The 19,053-nt window shown below is 39.5% G+C and overlaps 1 protein-coding gene across 1 annotated transcript; it reads left to right on the top strand.

The window, feature by feature from the left end:
* The first annotated feature begins 3,673 nt into the window (after positions 1–3,673).
* On the top strand, positions 3,674–16,930 carry LOC148020148 (V-type proton ATPase 16 kDa proteolipid subunit-like). Its single transcript, XM_087700434.1, has 3 exons — positions 3,674–3,961; positions 16,105–16,390; positions 16,530–16,930. Exons 1-3 carry the CDS (start codon positions 3,880–3,882, stop codon positions 16,657–16,659), a joined length of 498 nt encoding a protein of 165 aa, XP_087556560.1. The 5' UTR covers positions 3,674–3,879; the 3' UTR covers positions 16,660–16,930.
* Positions 16,931–19,053: the final 2,123 nt, after the last annotated feature.

Here is a 19,053-nt window from a genome sequence, read left to right as displayed (position 1 = left end):
AAATACTCGAAGAAAAAAAGGTGCAAGAGACATAAGGATCCAGATTCCTGGTAAGTAATTCCACATGTATTCTTTAGAATATGTCACACTTTTATGTCTTCTTCAAAAGAGAATATGGTGAATTGTAGGAAAGTGATACATGCAAGCAGTGCATTTGTTCTTCTAACTCATTCTTCAGTAATGAGTCAAGGTGAAGCCACAATTTCTAAAATGTTTTGATGATATTGATTGGCCACACTTTAGTCCTACAAGGATACTATTTGTGGATGATAGCATAAAGAAGATGCAATGTAACCCACCTAACTCCTTTACATATACATTAACATTTCAAGAAATCCCATGGATACCATCCTCTTCAAATAGATGCTTCCCTATTTGGCTGAGGAAAATCCCTTGGGTACCATCCTCTTAAAATACATGCTTCCATGTTTGAGTGAGCTAGTAAGTTTTCACAGGGGAGTCTAGGAGTTTGTTAGAGAACACCCATTTCACCCTCCTACAATGGAGCTGGATTGATATTTAATGTCTGTAATAAATATGTTCATTTGCTTTGCATATAGTAGTGATGGGACCTAAAATGGGCCAGCACTGGCTATGGCACTAGCTGGACCTCATGCACACAACAGACAACCCCACTACACAGCCTCGCGGGCCAGGAGCGTCTAATACTCACTCTACACTAAATGCTAATGTCGATTCTGTGTTTGTATTAAATCATATTCCAACATTTACCTTCCCTTCTCCTCAGAGGGAGATCCCATAATATATAGGCATAGTGCCTCGTAGCATAAACATAGGGACCCATTTACATGGCAATGCATGTTTACCTCTAAACAAAGGAACTAACTCCCAAGTAGCATTTTTTTTTTCCAAAGAATTAATATTTGACTGCATAGCCTTCTTCCATTTATGACTGTCACCCTTAGTCATAGCATCTACATAACAAGGAGAACCACCACAATCTGAGGAGGATTCTTAGGAGCTTTTAACTCTCTCTTGATATCATGTCTTAGAGAAGCCAATGGATTCCATAAAAGAATATGATTTAGTGAAGGACCTAGATACATTCCATCCTAATTTGACATTCTGATAACTATTGATATTGTCCCCAGTTGTGATGCAAAAGATTTAAAAGCATTGTCACAAGAAGATATGGATTGAGGATTGCTAGCCTTGCGTTTATGTCAAAAGCCAATAAAGCTTCAAACCTTATGAAAGAAGTGGATGTGACCAATGCCTTCCTAGATCCTAGCACCCTAGAGACTAGCGTATGAATAGAGGATTACTTTATTACAAATGCATTAATGGAGGTTTCTCAATGAATATAATGACTGATGTAACAAGGAAAGACTTGGGACTGCAAGGCATGTAGCCTATTCAATGGCTCACAAGGTTAATGCATTAAAGTAGAATCAAACCTCCAGCCTTTCTTACCCTGGCCAGAAGAGATTACTAGTTGACTTATTTGGTGGTGAAGCCAAACTCTTATGGGACCTATTACCCCTTGATGTTGGGAAAACCATGATTATTTGAAGCACAAGTAAGAACACCCCAATCTAACTAACCAAGCATCCTCCTCTCCAACCCAAGAAAGTAAGAACATAAGACTAGCTTGAGTTGTAGTGAACTCACCTAACTTACCTTCTTATGTTTGATGACTCGAAGGCTCGAAGATGGTTCTATGACCACGATCAACACGATCCAACGCCATCATTTCTTTACATCTACTATCAAGCACACTAACGAGTCAAAGAGCTAGTAGAGAATATGAGAAAAGCAAGACAATGGCGAAGAGCTTCACCTTCCCTTAGTCCCTTGCTCAATACACCTCTCACTCTCTCCCTCTCAGTCACTCTCAACACAATGGAAGTAAGATGATAGACTAGAAATATTGAATAGAAAGCTTGAGTAGTCACACTGATAGAGCTTCCATAACATGGATGTGCCAAAAGGGTTTAATACAGTCGAGACCTCCCACCTTTATATAGACCAAGAATTTAGGTTAGGGTTTGCACCCCTTTTGCATTTAGGGTTTCCACAACTATGAATTAGGGTTTGCACCCTTTTTTGGGCATCATGCCCATTTAGTGGGCTCTAGGTTGGTCAATCATCATTGCATGCTTTAACCTTAGCCTAATTAGACCAAGCCTGAAATATTCCAATCACAAATACATGTGTGCAACACATGCAATACTTGCGGGTGTGACAAACACAACTGCAGGTGGTGAATACAATGTGCACGCTAGCTCTCACAAAATAATACATCCATGATAATGTGGTGATGTCCATACAGTACAAATATAATCCAAGTAGTCAAAAAACAAGGCACTATCACTCCACAAAAATAATATCCACCAAAAAATAGTAGCCAACACTTTCGCTTTTGCAGTCTTCTCAAAACATTGTTAACAACAAAGGAAGAATCTCTCCCATTAGAAGAGAACACTAATGATAATATAACCATAGGGACATGAGAGGTTGAGGTCCCTTGTTATTGGATAGAATGAGAATGGTCCTCTTCGAGCTAATTAACAGTCCACGAAGCATGTAGAAAATGTATCAAAGATGAATCATGCAAACAAATATTTCTTTCACTAGTGAAGCCAAGCTCATTATGCCTGATAGTGCCTCCTCTTTGGTTTGGGGCTGTAGCGCCATGCAAGTGTTGTTGTTCTCACTACTACCCTTGCCCCTTTCAGCTCTTTGTTCTGGGCGTATCAATCTTGCTACTCATGGCACATTGTCAATGTTATATATACAACCTCTTGCCATTCATTAAAAATTCCTCTATGAGTTTCATTGTGCTCCAACTAGCTGGCATTTAACATGGTGCTTTGTATATTGTTGTTGGGCCAATCTATCACTAGTGCGACCATGTTGATTAGTGAGTACTAGTAGAGCTATGGTTGGAACTAGCCTAATTACTTCTTACTAGTTACCCATCGAATGTCATTGATGCTATCTATTTAATTGTAGTGATAGTATATGAGAGATTTTAGAGAGTATATGTGTATGTGAAGTGGGAATACATGTGAATTTGTTAGTTTCTACTTTGAATAAGGAGCATTAGAGGAAAGGTACACAAAAATTACATGTACAGGTATATGTATGCGAAGAGGGAAGGCGAAATACATATGTGTTTAGATGTGTGGTTCTTTAATGTAAATAGGTGTGGTCCACAACTCTGTATCATGGTGGTACCAACACTATAGTGAATCTTATGCAATAGAAAATAAGTTTGGCAAGGTATGACTACTACCTCACATAATTGCTATATCTTATAAAATTGTACTCAAGATGAGTTATATCTTTGCATTACCCACGTGCACACACACACACACACACACACACACACACTCTCTCTCTCTCTCTCTCTCTCTCTCTCTCTCTCTCTCATGCACATGCATGCACAAAGAGCAATCTTCCCCTTCATTCCAACAAATAGATTTTACTTTAAGCACGCACTTGGCAAGAGTTGAATAAGCTTTCAAAGACTCATGGATAAAAATACTCTAAGAGCATATGTGTTCAAAGCACATAATAATAGGTTCACAATGATGCCAACCCCGTAAAATGTGATTGGCGAGCCTGGCCGCTAGCTAGTATAGGTAATAGATGGACATAGAGGTGAATTTTTTAACCCTTACCCAACATCATGAAAGTCTGGAAACCATATCCTGGATATAGGGACGTGTCTGCCGCAGTCGGGGACTTGGGGAATCTCAAGGAGACACGATATTCTCGGTCTTTTACTGCGTGTGGAACACGTTCTCATCATCATCGCCACCAATCAACCAACGATCAGGCAGAGCCGGGTGAGAAACCCTGCACCGATCCCGCGCCATCACCGAGGAGCAAGTGAGGAAAGGGAGAGGCAAAATGTCTACCACCGAGTTCAATGGAGACACCACCGCTCCTTTCTTCGGCTTCCTGGGAGCTGCATCGGCCCTCGTTTTCTCTTGTAAGTCCTGTCCTTGGATGCGTTTACATGCATCTTCTGTGTATCATAGCATCTATAGATCTGGGGTGTGCCATCTCTACCTGTTTTAGCAGCAGGCTTCGCCGCTGACTCGGCAGTTTTGAAGGTATCGGATCCTTGTTTCCATATATGCGATGCAGAGACATTGGTTGTTTACCCCGTGAGGATCAGGCTTACCGTGAACAAACTCTTAGGGAGGCATCTTGATGGCAGAGAGCTTTGCCTGATCTATTTATCAAGCAAGAGCTGTTGGCATGATCACCATGTTTGGATGGTATGTAGTGCTTTTGCATTCAAAGATTTGCAATCGACATGCCAAAAGTATAACATTCAAGATAACGCTTTCATGGCCAAGTCAACAGATCACTGCAAGCTCGGAATCATTTAGCTACTACTTGAGTCATTGAAGTGCTTTATATGCTGCTTCACACATGTAGGGAGACCCGATTCTACTAAATGCACAACACAAAGGCAGTACAAAGGAACGAACACTTACATCCATGAGACTTTCCCTCGATCATTATGCCCTATGTTTATGGGGCTATGGACTTGTAAGATTTTTTAGCTTTGCTAACAAGTTCATGGTGTTATCAACCAAGCATGAACAAGGGACCCTGCTTTACCTGATAATATTTTGAAGCAACTCTTATCATCCTGTTTTCCATGTTTGTGCTAGAATCTTTTGGATTTTCATCCTTAGTTTTCCAGAATTTTAGTCCAATAACTTTGACTTCAAGAAACTCCTCATTGATTATTTTTGTATTAGATAAGTTTACTATTGAAGAGATATATCGCCTTCCTGTTGTATCATGTAAGGCACCCCCTTTCTTGTGAAGGGGGAGAGAGAATCTCTGCTGCATTTTACTTCACCATCCATAAAGCTTGGCTCAAAGCATTTGCAGCTTGCTTCCCCTTATGGACTTATACATTGTATTTTGATGGAGCATCCAAGGGTCCCAATAAGAAAGGGAGAATTGAGGTAGTCATTAGAGATCCCTATTGTAGGGTCATGATGAAATTAGTTGCCTACTTTCATCAACTACTTACCTTGGGATAGGATTTACTAACAATATAGTCAAATGTAAAGCCCTATTAACAGGATTGAATGTTACTAAGAGAGGCAATATTTGCTAATTATTGGTAAAGGGAGATTTCCAATTGATATTGAATCAACTAAATGTGATATACATGATATGCAATCCCATCCTTCATATGTATAGTCAGGAATCATACCCTCCCACTTTCCTCGGTTGGGTATTTTTAGTTGTCTACTTACCTAATATATTTAAGTTATACACATAAAATCACTTTTCTTAATCATTCACGTAAGTGAAATCACAATACACAAACAATAAAAATAATCCTTTGGAAAGCAGCTTCTTTATTTAATAAAGATTCTTATACAAGTATTCACCTTTTATCCATAAGAAAGAATGGCACGAATACCTTGATTTTTCTTAGATTTTTACCTTTGACTTGTATTGGGACCCTCAAGAAGTCATTCTGGAATTACACAGGGATTTGGATGATTCCTAGGAGTCTAAGAGTTTATTGGCCAGCGCCTTCCTTGTACCCTCCATTTCTCTTGTCCCAAGGATTCCTCTATAGAGTGACCTCTCACCATCGAGGTCTGTCTGAAAAGGTTTTGGAGTGGAATGGTTACTTTTTAGTTGAAACTTTGTATTGAACAAAAAATTTTCCACTTGTCGAGTGCTTGTATGGTTGCCAAGAGTGATTGTTGATCATATGCTGACTACTTGTGCTATGTTGTTTTGCTTTTCTATTCTCTATTTTGGAGCTATGTGAAACTTTGACCTTGAAGGTTTTGCATAAACCACAAATTGGTTATTTTGGATTTGTGAGTCATAGTGCTAGATTTGAATTGTAGATTTATTGAGCAATGAAAAATTAGATCAAAGTAAATCTTCAATTCTTGGTGAATTATGTGTTTTCATATAGACTCCAAAGGTTAATTATCACAATGAGTTTTTTAAAAGGAAATTGGGTACAAGGTGGCCTCTTTCATTCCCATTTACCATGCATTTTTCTTTTTTCTCTTTTCTTCCTTTTTTTGTATTGGTATTCTTCAACGTTTGCTTGCTAATATAAGCCTATGTGACTTTCCATAGCTATCGAAACATCAAATCTCGTTGGTGCATTTGCCTTGCTGCCAAGAGTAGCTTGTGCTACCTTCCATGCGTAGTGAAACCAGCCTTCCTTTCGTGGACGGGTGGTAAATCCCTGATTACAACTTAATTACAATAGCAAACAATAAATGCAAATCTGAAAAATACAAATTTACCTATTGATCTTGGATAATGCACACCCGATTGACCCCAAAATTGGCGCCCCTTTCGTTATTTCTTTAGCTTTATTGAAGAAAAAATTGATTTACAATGGGATTCTCTCGATCCCCTTTGCAATCCAAACTTCCCTTGCTGTCCAAAGTGACCAGCAAGTCTTCAATCTGATTTGCCCCTTGATTCAAGCACTTAATTAACCTTCACCCTCTTCATAGACGAAGCCATATTTGTTGTTGCAGCTAGTCTCGTTTAAAGATAATCTGGACAAGGCAAGCCTAGACTCCTTCAAGTTCTAGTTTATGTCTAGACTCGACCATAGGAGGGTATGGATCCGATGCCATCACTTGAGGGAGAGGGCTTTAGACTGGGTCAAGGTAGGCCTGGAGCTAGTTCATACTGGCTAACTTTAGGATGTCAGAGGTGGGAGTGGAGGGGTCTTTAGAGAGTGGATCATCAGGATTGGATCACCGCCTCCTCAATCCTTGTCTGGATCATCAAGATTTGCGGATCCCTCCCCTTAATCTGAGTCTGATTTCTTCTTCTAGTTTCTTATTGATTCTTGTCTTGGGTAGGAGGTGAGTGCTATTGTGATGCTATGGAGCAGGGTGTGGGTCTGCTGAGTTCTAGCCCGGATACAAAATGACGGTATTCTTCATTCCTTGGGTTACTTTGACCCATTGTTCCTTTGGCATCTGTTGCCAAAGAAGGTCGAATTTTGCCTTCTAGTCTGGATTCAAGTCCTGCACCACCTGTTGAAGCACTTGGATCTGCTCCTCTACTTTAGCATTTCATTGCTCCAATGCTTGGTAGTGTTCCACCATGAGCTATGACTTTGGATCAATGAAACTGATGCTAACAAAAAAGTCAAAGAAGTCCAAAGCCAAGGATTGGGGTGATGCATCCTCGTCGCTCTGGGGTTTTTTGGACTCCTTCATGGCAACCTATTTGCCTTTGTCGGTGGGTAGGGAACACTTGGCTGTGTTTGGTTATTTTTCTGGGTAGTCGGTCTACAAGTATCCCCTTGAAAAATCCAAGTCTTGGAGCTTCCAATTTTTGGCACGCTTCTCGAGGTTGTTGCTAAATTCTAATTTCTATTGCAAATTAGGGCTACAGTAGAGAATTGTACAATTTCTCAGCCTCCAAGGGTCCAAATGTTGAGATTTTCAGAGCAAGGCTGTGAAATGGATGGGAGATGAGAGAGAAAGCTGTAGAGAGAAAATTCAGACTTTTGCTGCCTTGTCTCAACAGCCGGCTCTAATTGGAAAGCATCAAGGTAAAGCTGCAACAACTGAGGATGGCTGCCAAGTCATCCTCCTCCATCCATTTGGCATCCATTGGTGAAGAATTTTGAAACTTCAGCAAGTACCTTTTGGAAACCGTACCCTTGATCTTCCCTCTCTTTGTGTGCCAAAATCTGCTCTGGTACCAGTATTTCATCAAGCTCTTCAACCTCCGGCTGAATTTCAACAGAGACATCCTCTAGCACACTCCATTAAAAGGTCTAAGCAAGCTCACATGAAAGACATTGTCTATCCGCCAGTATGGAGGCAATTTCAGCCTATAGCATTTATCATTGATCCTCTCCAACACTTGAAATGGCCCATAGTATCTCATAGACAGCTTTGGATATAATCTCTCTTTGCCCTTCATCTTTTTCAACTGTGTCTTTTCAAATCATAGCAATACATAATTGCCCTCTACAAAGTGCAAAGCATGCCTATGACAATCAGCTGTTCTCTTTTGACATGTGACTTGGCATCATCATTGTGGAATCTTGCATCCTCTCCATGCAGCAATGTGTCGGCTGTAGTAGCAATTTCTATAAGCTGAGACATGTTGGAAACAGTGGACTTAATGCAAAAATCCTGAATACCCTTTGGCAAATCACAAATATACTTCTCCACTTGCTCATGGAGGGGTACTGTGCGATAAGAAGTAACTGGCAACAGTGCATCCCAAAACTTCTTATTATATTGATCCAAGTTCTTGCAGTCTTTGGAATTCAACTGATTCCAAGTTGTCATAATGTCTACTTCAAAGGTACTTGTCAACCAATTTGAAGTAAACATTTGCTTGAGCTGGACCCAAGTGGTAGGTGACTTCCCTTGAATAAGAAGTGTAGATCACCACTGCAATGTATTTCCCTTCAAAAATGTGGTTGCCTTGCGTATCTTAGATGCCTTTGTGAAGTTGCCTCTAGAATAGGTTGCATCAAAGTGCTGAATAAAAACAAGTGCTTTATGCCTATCTTGTGCACCACTGAAAGGCTTAAACTTCATGTTTTTGCCACATTCATCATAGTCCTTCAGCGGACCCATGGGAGTCAAGTTATCATAAATGGGCTACTGCAAAAAGGGTGCATTGGCTGTATTTGCATAAAAACCAGCACTATTTGAAGCACCTATATGACCAACATCAAATCCTTGTGCTTCAACAGTCCCTGGGGATGCCGATACATATCCATATGGCCCACTTTATGCCCCTAGCATCATGCCTATGCTGCCATACATGGGATTAGGCATTCTACTTGCATTACCTAGATACATTGGGTGTTGTGAGCCATGCATTGACTGTTGCATACCACAGGGATTTGTGCCATACATTTCCGTATGCGATGCCTATCCAACCATAGCATGAAAAATGGTACCACCACCAAAGTATCCTTGCTGTCACATGCTTGCATGTGCATAATTGCCTTGCTGCCCATGTTCCCATGGATTGGCACTACCAAGTTGGCCATGCATTTGCACTTGCTGCCCCATGGATACTAATTGTTTGTGCTCATTAGGCATTTTGGGCTCTTCTAAAGAAGGCTTAGGAGTGTTAATTTTTACATTAGTATTATCATTTAATTTAGTGCTAACATTATGTTTATTGTTGGATTAAATTTTACTAATCATGTTTCGAGAAGTCATGGAGAGAGAGAGAGAGAGAGAGAGAGAGAGAGAGAGAGAGAGAGAGATTGTGTTGAGATAGTTGTGGAGAGAAGTATTTAGACTTGTGAAAAAATGAGAGAGAGAGAGAGAGAGAGAGAGAGAGAGAGAGAGAGAGAGAGAGAGAGAGAAAGAGAGAGAGTCATCTCTGTATTGTATACTTGACTATTAGAAAGCGAGAGTATGAGGTAGTTAGAAAGAGAGAAGGGTTGCTCTACTGTGTACTCGATAGTGAGAAAGGGAGAGTACGAGGCATTCAGATAAGAGAGGGAGAATATGAAGCGATCGACAGCTTGGAGAGGTAGTTGGAAGCTAATGAATGGAGTGGCTATTCATAAAATTAACGGGCTGCTGTCCATTAGACTTCGTGAGCGGTCCCTAGGTTAGGTGGATTGCTGGCAGCTCTCAGGTTGCACTGTGTGGCAGTAGGAGGAGATGAGTTAGTTGATAGCGACCTTGAGATGGTTTGATGTGGTTGTCCGTGAGGTTCTCAATGTGGTTGGTGTGTCATTCTCGGGTATTGCATGTTGATCTTTTCTTTAATCTTTTTTAAAAAAAATTTGAGTACCGATTTCTTTAAAGTCAAATGACTCTAAGGTGTCTCCATTAAAATTGAAGCTACCTACTTAAGTTGCCTCCCAGTTTGCTTTTTAAAAAAAGTTATGCATTAAATGTAGAACTATTTATTCAGTTTTGTAGACTGTCTCTGTTAGAATTTGCTCTCCTCTCTCACACTCCTTGATCTCTAATTAATCATTTCTCTCTCTTTTCAAAACCTCTTCTCTTATCGATACTATGGCTTCTTACGAGGTGTCTCCTTTTGATTCGCCCCTTTCCATTGAACCTCAACACATGGAGGATGCTCCTTCGGTTTCTTCCAAATCCAAACATATGCATGAGCAGCATCCTAAAGTCTATTTTAAAAAAAAATCCAATGGAGATTTGTCCCTTGTAGCGAAGCCTAAGTCAAAGAAATGGAGCGGAAGTTGGCCAAGCTGTGTACTCTCCAATTTCCATTTGTGTTCGTAGCCATGATGCCATTGCCTCTTCAATTCACTTGATTTCTTTAAAGGGTAGAAGAACAAATGTGATGAGACAAAACATGGATTCATGGTTGGCCAGATGGATGGTGTGGCTTGATTTGTATGAGTTTAATGATACCCAATTCATCGATTATACAAAGCATGTTATGGGGGAAGTCGTATGCTTGGTAGGTGGACCTATGCCCTAAGCCGGTCACATGGGTTGATTACCAATCCATTTTTTGAAAATCGTTTTATTATTGATGATCGGATTGAAATTTTTTGAAAATTATTTGAGTTTGATATAGGAAAGAAAAGCTTGGATGTCTATTCACAAGAGTTCAAAGATTTGTTGCATAAAACAAAGGCCTTGGACGATTCTCAAGCGTTGCTCTACATGGGATATCTTTTTGGATTGCCACCTTACTACAATAATGAGGTCCTTGACAATCTGCTTCATTCACTCGAGGGTGTCTACAGGTATGCAAAGAATTTTGATAATACTTGGTTGCAAGTAGGGGTAGTCAATCGACGAGGGTTTTCTATGGAGCTGTCTTGGTCTTCAAGTTAAAGAAGTTAGCTACCCTAGTAGTAACTCATCAGTTGTGTTTGGAGTTGCATAAGAAGAATGATGGTAAATGCAAGGTCACTTGCAGTGAGGATAACTTGAAGGGCGGTTGTTTTACTTGCTATTAGCCATGTCAATTCGTGATGATTATGAGTGCCCGGAAATAAGAAAGTGAAGCCTACTTCTAAAACTTGGATAAATACTCTTGAAGCTCTAGGTATATCTGTCAAATTTTTACTCGAAGATTGTTTTGTTAATGCTAGCAATGGTAATAGTAGTTCTATTAATAAAATTGTTTTTGGTCCACATGACCTTTTAAAGATCAGCGAGCGTATAAATCGCCAAGACGTTACAATTTTATTCGATAGTAGTTCTATTTATAATTTTATTTCTTCTCGTTTGGTGTAGAGATTGGGGCTCCATACGGAACCCGTTGATTGAATTTATCGTATCCGATATACATAGGGTTTTATTGTGAATTGTTGAGATCAGGTGGTTTTGTATTTGGATCTTTTAATCAATAATATTATTAGAGTATGGATTTTTAACTTATGAGCCTTGGTCATGTTGGGGTCATTCTTGGCATGTAATGATTCTTTGATAAATATCCATTGTATATTGATTATAAAAATCATGCGCTTTCTTTTGAGCTTGATGGTTGTTTCCATGCGATTGAGTATTGTTTATCCTTGGGGATTACAAAAAACAATGTACTTATGGTTTCAACAAGGAGTTTACTCAATGTTTTACCAATCCAAGTGTTTTTACTTATATTTGTTTTTTTAAAAAAAGTTCAATTATCTGATTTTCAATGTAATTCATTTTTTTTCAATAATAATCTTAATATGAATTAAAATATAAGTGAGTATTTGGATTTGATATTATACGAGTATGTTGACGTCTTTCCATCCGAGCTACCTGAGAGACTTTGGTCGTCTTGCGAAGCCTTAGACTAGACCATAGGATTGAGAGGTTGTTCGATAGTCATTTCCTTTCTTAGTAACCTTATATGTCTAGCCCGAGAGAGGACGACAAGATAGCTAGGCAAAGTCAATGCTATTTATTTGAGGAATTTATTAAGCCAAGTGAGTCTCCATGGGGATACTTCTTCTTTTTGCTATAAAAGAGAATGACATGATGTGCTTTTGTGTTGATTACAAGGGTCCCAATAAGTGACCATCAAGAATAAATATCTATTGCTTAGGTTGAATGACCTCGTAAATCGGCTTTGTGATGCTCAATATTTCACCATAATCAATCTAAAGTTCGGCTACCATTAGATATGGATAGCATATGAGGATGTCTCGAAAATTGTGTTTTAAACGGGGTTTGGACATTATTAATTTTTGGTCTTACCTTTTGGATTGATTGATGTTGAACATTTATGAAACATTTGTGCATCGTTTCTCATCTCTTTAGATGAGAGCAATTGTTTGTCAAACTATCCAAGTGTGAACTTTTTCACATGAAGATGTTATGTCTTGGTTATATCATCTTGATTGATGGCATTTGGATTGATCCCGAAAAGATACACGTAGTGCTTGATTGGCTTATTTCGAGGACCGTTAGGCAAGTAAAATCTTTTTTAGGTTTTATTGGGTTTTTTCAAAAATTCATAAAGGATATTCTCATATTACTAAACCAGCTCGATCAATGCTTTCAAACATTGAAAGAACTTGTTACCATTGTATCGATGTTGCAGATTACAGATTCGAATAAACCTTTTAAGATTCATATGGATGCAAGTGACTATGCTTTAGGTACTGTTCTTTATGAGGATGGCCGACCTATTGTATTCAAGAGTTTTAAGCTCACTGACGCCCAAACATGTTATATCATCGAAGCGAAGGAATTATTGGTGGTCATTCGCCCGCTCAAAGTATGGGGTCATTATTTATACAGTGCGCGGTTTATTATTTGGATGAACCATCCTTCATTAAAATACCTTCGTGATCAGCCCGATCTTCATAGCTACAAGGTGAGATGGGTGGAGCTTATACAAGAGTTTGACTTCGAAATTTGTTGTAGGAAGTGCGCATTTGATATGGTTGTCAATGCTGTTAGTTGAATTTTTGAAGTCAATGCCTTATCCTTTGAAATTTCGACTGATTTCTATCTTTCTTTGAAAGGGCGTTGCCAAAATGATTTTCACTTTGGTAAGATCTAGCAATTAGTTCAAGAGGGACCTAGTAGCCTCGAAAGCTTTGCGGTTCGGATGGTCGAAAACTGGCTACTAAGAGAAAGATGGCGGAAAAGTATTCCATTCGTAGTGGATTACTTTTTAAACAAGGCAAAGTGTGTGCGCTTGATGATTAGGATATCTGTAGGAAAATTTTATATGAGACAAATTTCCTTCACTAGATGGCACATGCATCAAGTCTACATGAGAGAGAAGCAAGAGAAATGTCGAGTAATGGTTGGCATCAATTTCTCGCACGGGAGCACGCCAAAATCGGGTTTGTTACTACACCTCTCAAATGGTAACTATAATGGCGATTTTGATGGTGCCAACTTCTTTGAAAGGGGGGTTGAAACCCTAGTGGGGCTAGGCGCATTTGGTGAGTCATCCTATTTTGGCACCAGGGAGGATAAAGAAACCATTGCTCTTATTATATTGCGAAAGCGCGATTGCCAACTGATCTCATAGCTCCTGTCCTATTGCGAAAGCATTGCCAACTGATCTCATAGCTCCATAATCCTCTCCAAATCAGGTTGCCTTGTCGCCATGGTGCTATAGCAGCCCTCTATGTGCCCAAAATTGAGATCTTCCTCAAATCTGCCCCCAAACAGCTTTACACAGCCTTGCATGACACCCAAACTTAGCCAACTACCAAGTTTCAAATTTGCCCATGCAAACTCAGCCTCTAGACTCAATTTCCAGCCAAGAGTAATTAATTAAATCAGAAAAAAACATGTCCAAGCCCAAACTTTGGCCATGCCTACTCTCAATTTTAAATTCCTAAGCTCTGTAAACTTGAAAGTGTCCAAACTTTCCACGAATTTTAGTCTAGGACATTAAATTATTTAAATCCCTAACCCCTAGGACACCAAAGGTCATTTTCAAGGGTAAGTTCAATATCCCTAACCAAGGTCTGTTCTAGGTACCCCTCTAGCACATGTCCACAACATCTTTTGGCAATCTCCCCACTGCCACGGTGATGAACATTTAGCCTAACCTTAGATGTGCACCTCACGTGTGCACAACAAGTGTTCAAAGAGCATCAAGTTAATAATTCGTGTCCTTGTGGCAGCATACAATATTCAAGATGATGGGATGGGTCCCTACAAGAATCCCAACTAGAGGACCAATGAGTGAGGGAGAGAAAATCTAACTGATGTGCAGAGAGAAGATTTATTGTAACCTTTGCAATGTAAAGAGCATCTTGACTGAACCTGTTTTGACCATCATGAATCACTGGAATGTCACCTTTGTTGTAGATCAATGTGCTTTGCATCGTGGGAGGTCTTGTGCACATGACCGGTACTATCGGGCATTTTCAATAATTCTTAAAATGGATTGATGCTTCACAGCTCTGCTAGGACGGGCTGTCTCCATGTGTGGACATTGGAATCGTCTTTTAATTTGCAATGATGGTGAGGAAGGCACACTTTAGAGGTGTGCGGAACTTCTCCCTCTAGAAATGGTCTTGTCCATGACCTTGTCCCATTACGAGCTCTAGATCCATGGTAGGACCACCTTTGAGACCCAACAGCTTCATCATCCATATCTTGTGGAGGGTCCCCCCTTGGGTGTCGGTTGTTGCCATGTCTGCCTTTTTGCTGCTGCCCTTGACAGCATCACCGATCCCAGCTGCTCGATGGCTCAATGGGTTCCTTTAACTTTTTGAAGGGAGATTTTCCAATGATGTACGACTAGGAGAGGCTGGGAAATTTGTCTTGGACATTGATGATGGTCTTAAAGCATTGGTGGAATTCGGAAGCTTTAGCATAATGCAGATCACAAATATCATCTGCGAATGTCTTGCTGGCCCTCTTAAGCTGATCCAACAGATCAATAAGCTTCTATGCTTGCTCAAACAGGCTAGTCCTTTTGAATAAAAAATGAACAAGCTGCTCCTCTAACTGGTAACTGCAAAGATTATCCACATTTTGTGTTTTTGCCTGCTGAAGCAAATACCTTCTTCATAGTGAGGGAAATGAGGGTGCCCACTTGCATTGGCCTTTGTCATTGTGCTTCGGAATCAGGACACCACTTTTGATCACTTCCCGATGTTGGTGCATCTTCACAAGAGGTTTGATGGATCTCTTCCAAATCTCAAAGTTGTTATCACTGATCGGTTAGTTTAATGTTGGGGATCATGTCAGGATTACGGCCTTTTGCATGATTTTACTTCTTAAATGACAAGTTGTCAAAGAAATAGAAGAGGTCGGCAGATTTCTCCAAGTTTATTCTGTACGAAGAAGAGTGTTGTGGGTGATGCTTTATCTTGACAGTCAGAAGCAACTCTTAGTATTGGCTATCATGTAGTTTTATGGAGATAAAAAGGCTCCTTATGCCACAGAAAACTGCTTTTAGTAGTTTTGATAAAATCTACAACAGGTGGATCATGTACTCCATCAAAGGAAATAATAAATGACAAATGTTGAAATGAGGCTGTGTGTTACAAAGATTTCCAGAAGAAGGCTACAGAAGGATGACATGGAATTTCTAGTTTAGGCCATAGAGAGAATGCTTTTACACAGGTTCTAGAGAGACATTTCTTTGTGCATACAGATGGTGAAATTGGATAGATGATTTGCTTGTATATCCTTTGGTAAATCTTGAATTAGAACTTGAAAGTGAAAAATCCATTCATTGGATAGATTTTTAAGTAACATCGACTACTAGGGAGGGATAGAGGTTATGGTGAGCCCATGCTGCAGGCTAGAACATGATAGTACACACTTCCATCCCTATGATCTGAGGAATGCCACTCAAATTAGACCAGGGTCCTGCTTGCATAGAAAGGATCAATGCCTCTTGATGTTTGTTTTAAAACTGTTGATGGGGTCTAATTTTACTGGTCTGCACTACTGCCGCCAGTGATGTTATAGTTTTGTATGATTGGTGGGCAGGTTGAAGCATGTCTGTTAGGAGCTAGGTGTATCCTCAAGTACTCTCTTAAAATGATGGAAGTAGTACTTCTGTTTGTTAATTCGATTGTGAGTTTGTTGTGATCATGTCAGCATTTCTTGCTGCACACAGTTCCTCAGATCCTCGTGTTAAATTTATGTAGTTTACTGTAACTGTTCACTTGATGGTTCCTGTTATGCTTTCAAATTTGTTTGTCTGCTATAGGTATGGGTGCTGCATATGGAACCGCAAAAAGTGGTGTTGGTGTGGCATCCATGGGTGTCATGAGGCCTGAGTTGGTAATGAAGTCAATTGTGCCGGTTGTTATGGCTGGTGTTCTGGGGATTTATGGGTTGATTATCGCTGTTATTATTAGCACTGGGATCAATCCTACGAGCCAGGCTTACTATTTGTTTGATGGCTATGCACATCTATCATCTGGCCTAGCTTGTGGTTTAGCTGGTCTTTCAGCAGGAATGGCTATTGGTATTGTTGGAGATGCTGGTGTCAGGTATTTTTGTGTAGAAACTTATAATTTTGATCGTGTAAAAGAGTGTTTTGTGGTTTCCACGCTTTTCCTTGGATGTTTTTGCCATTAAAGTTTGTGGATTAGCATCCGTGTTCATTCTGACGTCTTGAGTTTCTTGCAGAGCAACCGCACAACAGCCCAAGCTCTTTGTGGGTATGATACTGATACTTATTTTTGCGGAGGCTCTTGCTTTGTACGGATTGATAGTGGGCATTATCCTTTCATCTCGTGCGGGCCAATCGAGAGAATAAGTGAACATCCATCTGTTTGTAGATGTATTCACAGGACTGGGTCGGCTAGTTCACATAGTTCCTTTTGTAATAACAGCGGCAAATTTTCATTTTGACGACTACAATTTCTCATTCTTATCTTCAGGAGGCTAATTAACAGAATCGTCTCGTTAGTTGCATGTTTTAAGCTTTAGTGCTGTGAAGCCAAAATGTAAAGCAGTGTATCATCTGAATGACAGATTATGGACATGGTTCTCATTCTAATGATGAATAGGTATCTTTACTTATCGAACATATTAGCTTAATACCTAGATTAGTACACTCTATACATTAAAGGAATAACGTCATCATCAACAGCCAAAACAGAGCTCCAAAATAAGCAGAACTCTTATGTGATTGTTCGCTTCCATGTTCTCAATCTATTTGCCTGCCTCATTGTTTAGGCCAGATCTTAGAAGACCTTAGAAGAAGTCATTTTAGTAATATGTAGGGTCTTTTGTCTATTTTGGATGTTTGCCAATTTTTGGAATCTTGAAAATGGAAGGTCGTAGCTTTTCATAGCACGCCTGGGATTTAGTTATGTTCGCTTGTATGTTCATGTGGATCATTATGTAACTATGGTGGATTTTTGGATGGGAGATGCAGATGCAGTTTGTCAACCCGTGTTGTCTTATTTTCTCTATTCTTATTCCTTGTGTAGTTTATATTTGAGTGTTGTGAGATAAGTAGCGATGTAGAAAGTGAAATGCTTGTGATGTGAAGATGAAAGTTTAGTGTGAATTCTGATTTTCTCAATTGTCAGATCGAATGTTAGTATGTCATTTGAAATATCAAATTTGTGTAACTGTTGCTTGGTTGTGCAACCATAATACATTGGCGATCACTGTGTTTATGAAGGGTGTTCATAGTCAAGTTTGCTCTCTTATGTGGGAGGGACGAGTGCCATGCTGAGCAGTGGTTTTGGGGGTAGTTACATCGACGGTTATGTTTTTGGAAGTCAGACGATAAATGATATTTCGTTCTGGAGAATTCACAGCAACATGTTTATCCGTACTTTACAAGGTGGGCAGCGCGACAAAACGGTGTGTAGCAGCGTGCAGAAGGACATGAAGGTGGTGAAGATAGTGGGATGCAAAGTGAAATTCGGAGGATGAGTTAGATCAGGGTGTAGAGGAATTGGAGGATATAGAGAATTATGGAGGACTTTTCAATGAACCTAGAGGAGTTGGGCAATTGGATCCGTTTTTCGTAGGAGTAGTTTTGCGGCAGACATTTGTGGTGAGAAGACAATCAAACTCCTTTGGGAATTCGAAGAGATGTACCAATACGTTGTCGTGTTGCTATGCGCACACTGTGTAAAAAAATTTAGAGAATGGCTTTTTTATTGATTTAGAGAGTCAATGCCATTTTAGACATTAGTGTTAGTGTCCATGGTTCAAAAATATTAGATTTTTGAACAAGTTTTAGTCAATTTTTGATATTTTAGATATTATGTATTGTAAAAATCTATAAAACTGTAGACAATTTCTAGATTATGATAACATGTAAAAGAAAGCATCTAGCTTTCAGCTAAATTGAGAGGATTTTATGTAAAAAGAGAGTGGTGAAGTCGCGCGACTGCGATTGCTATTTTTAGGCGGTGAACAATACTCCAAAGTGGGAGATGGAGTGATCTGGTTGAATTTTGGCCAGGTGTCTTGGTATTTTATCTCCCCTTTCGGAGCCAATGGAGGCATGAGATTGGCGATTTGAGTAGCATAGAGGAAGGTATTATTTTATGCATGTTTTTGTCTATTAGAGTTTTATCTTTTCATAATGCAGGAATAAATTGACAGGCTTTATCTCTGTTAGTATTCTTTTACATTTTTTAATTCTTTTTGGGAGTATTATTCTACGTCTTTTATTTCTTCAAATACCTTCTCTTTCGTTTACTCTTTTTGAATCTCCCTTCACCTTGCTATCTCTTACTTCCGTAGTGGACTTTCGACACCAAACGCTCCGACATCGTATTAGGGGAAGCTTATGTTATCATCAAAGGTGAATTCCGAAAGATATTTGGGCTGATTTGGGGTTGAAATCTTCAGCCATATTCAGAGAATTAGCTACAACACTGTTCTTTTAATTCATTTCTTACTCTACAGAAGACATCTTGTCAAAACATGCAAGTATTATGTGCCCCTATGCCAGGGCAATGTTTGTAGATCATTCATAGGTGCTTTGAGTTGAATTAACAAGAGTTTTTTCTCTTATTTTTTGGCTGTGGTAACTTATCTTTATCAAGAACTCAATTTGGAGCTCTCTTGAAGCAAGTCTCTTTGCTCTACAAGCCTTGTAATTGTCTCATAAGCTTTTGTCCCTAACAGTTTACATTGAATGTAATCATGCAAAGTTGATTCATGCTATGGTATCATGTAT

Source organism: Lygodium microphyllum, chromosome 19 (genome assembly GCF_053477565.2).
Source record: "Lygodium microphyllum isolate KBCC chromosome 19, Lygodium_microphyllum_v1.1.10, whole genome shotgun sequence".
NCBI lineage: Eukaryota > Viridiplantae > Streptophyta > Polypodiopsida > Schizaeales > Lygodiaceae > Lygodium > Lygodium microphyllum.
This window is presented reverse-complemented; position numbering and strand designations above follow the sequence as displayed.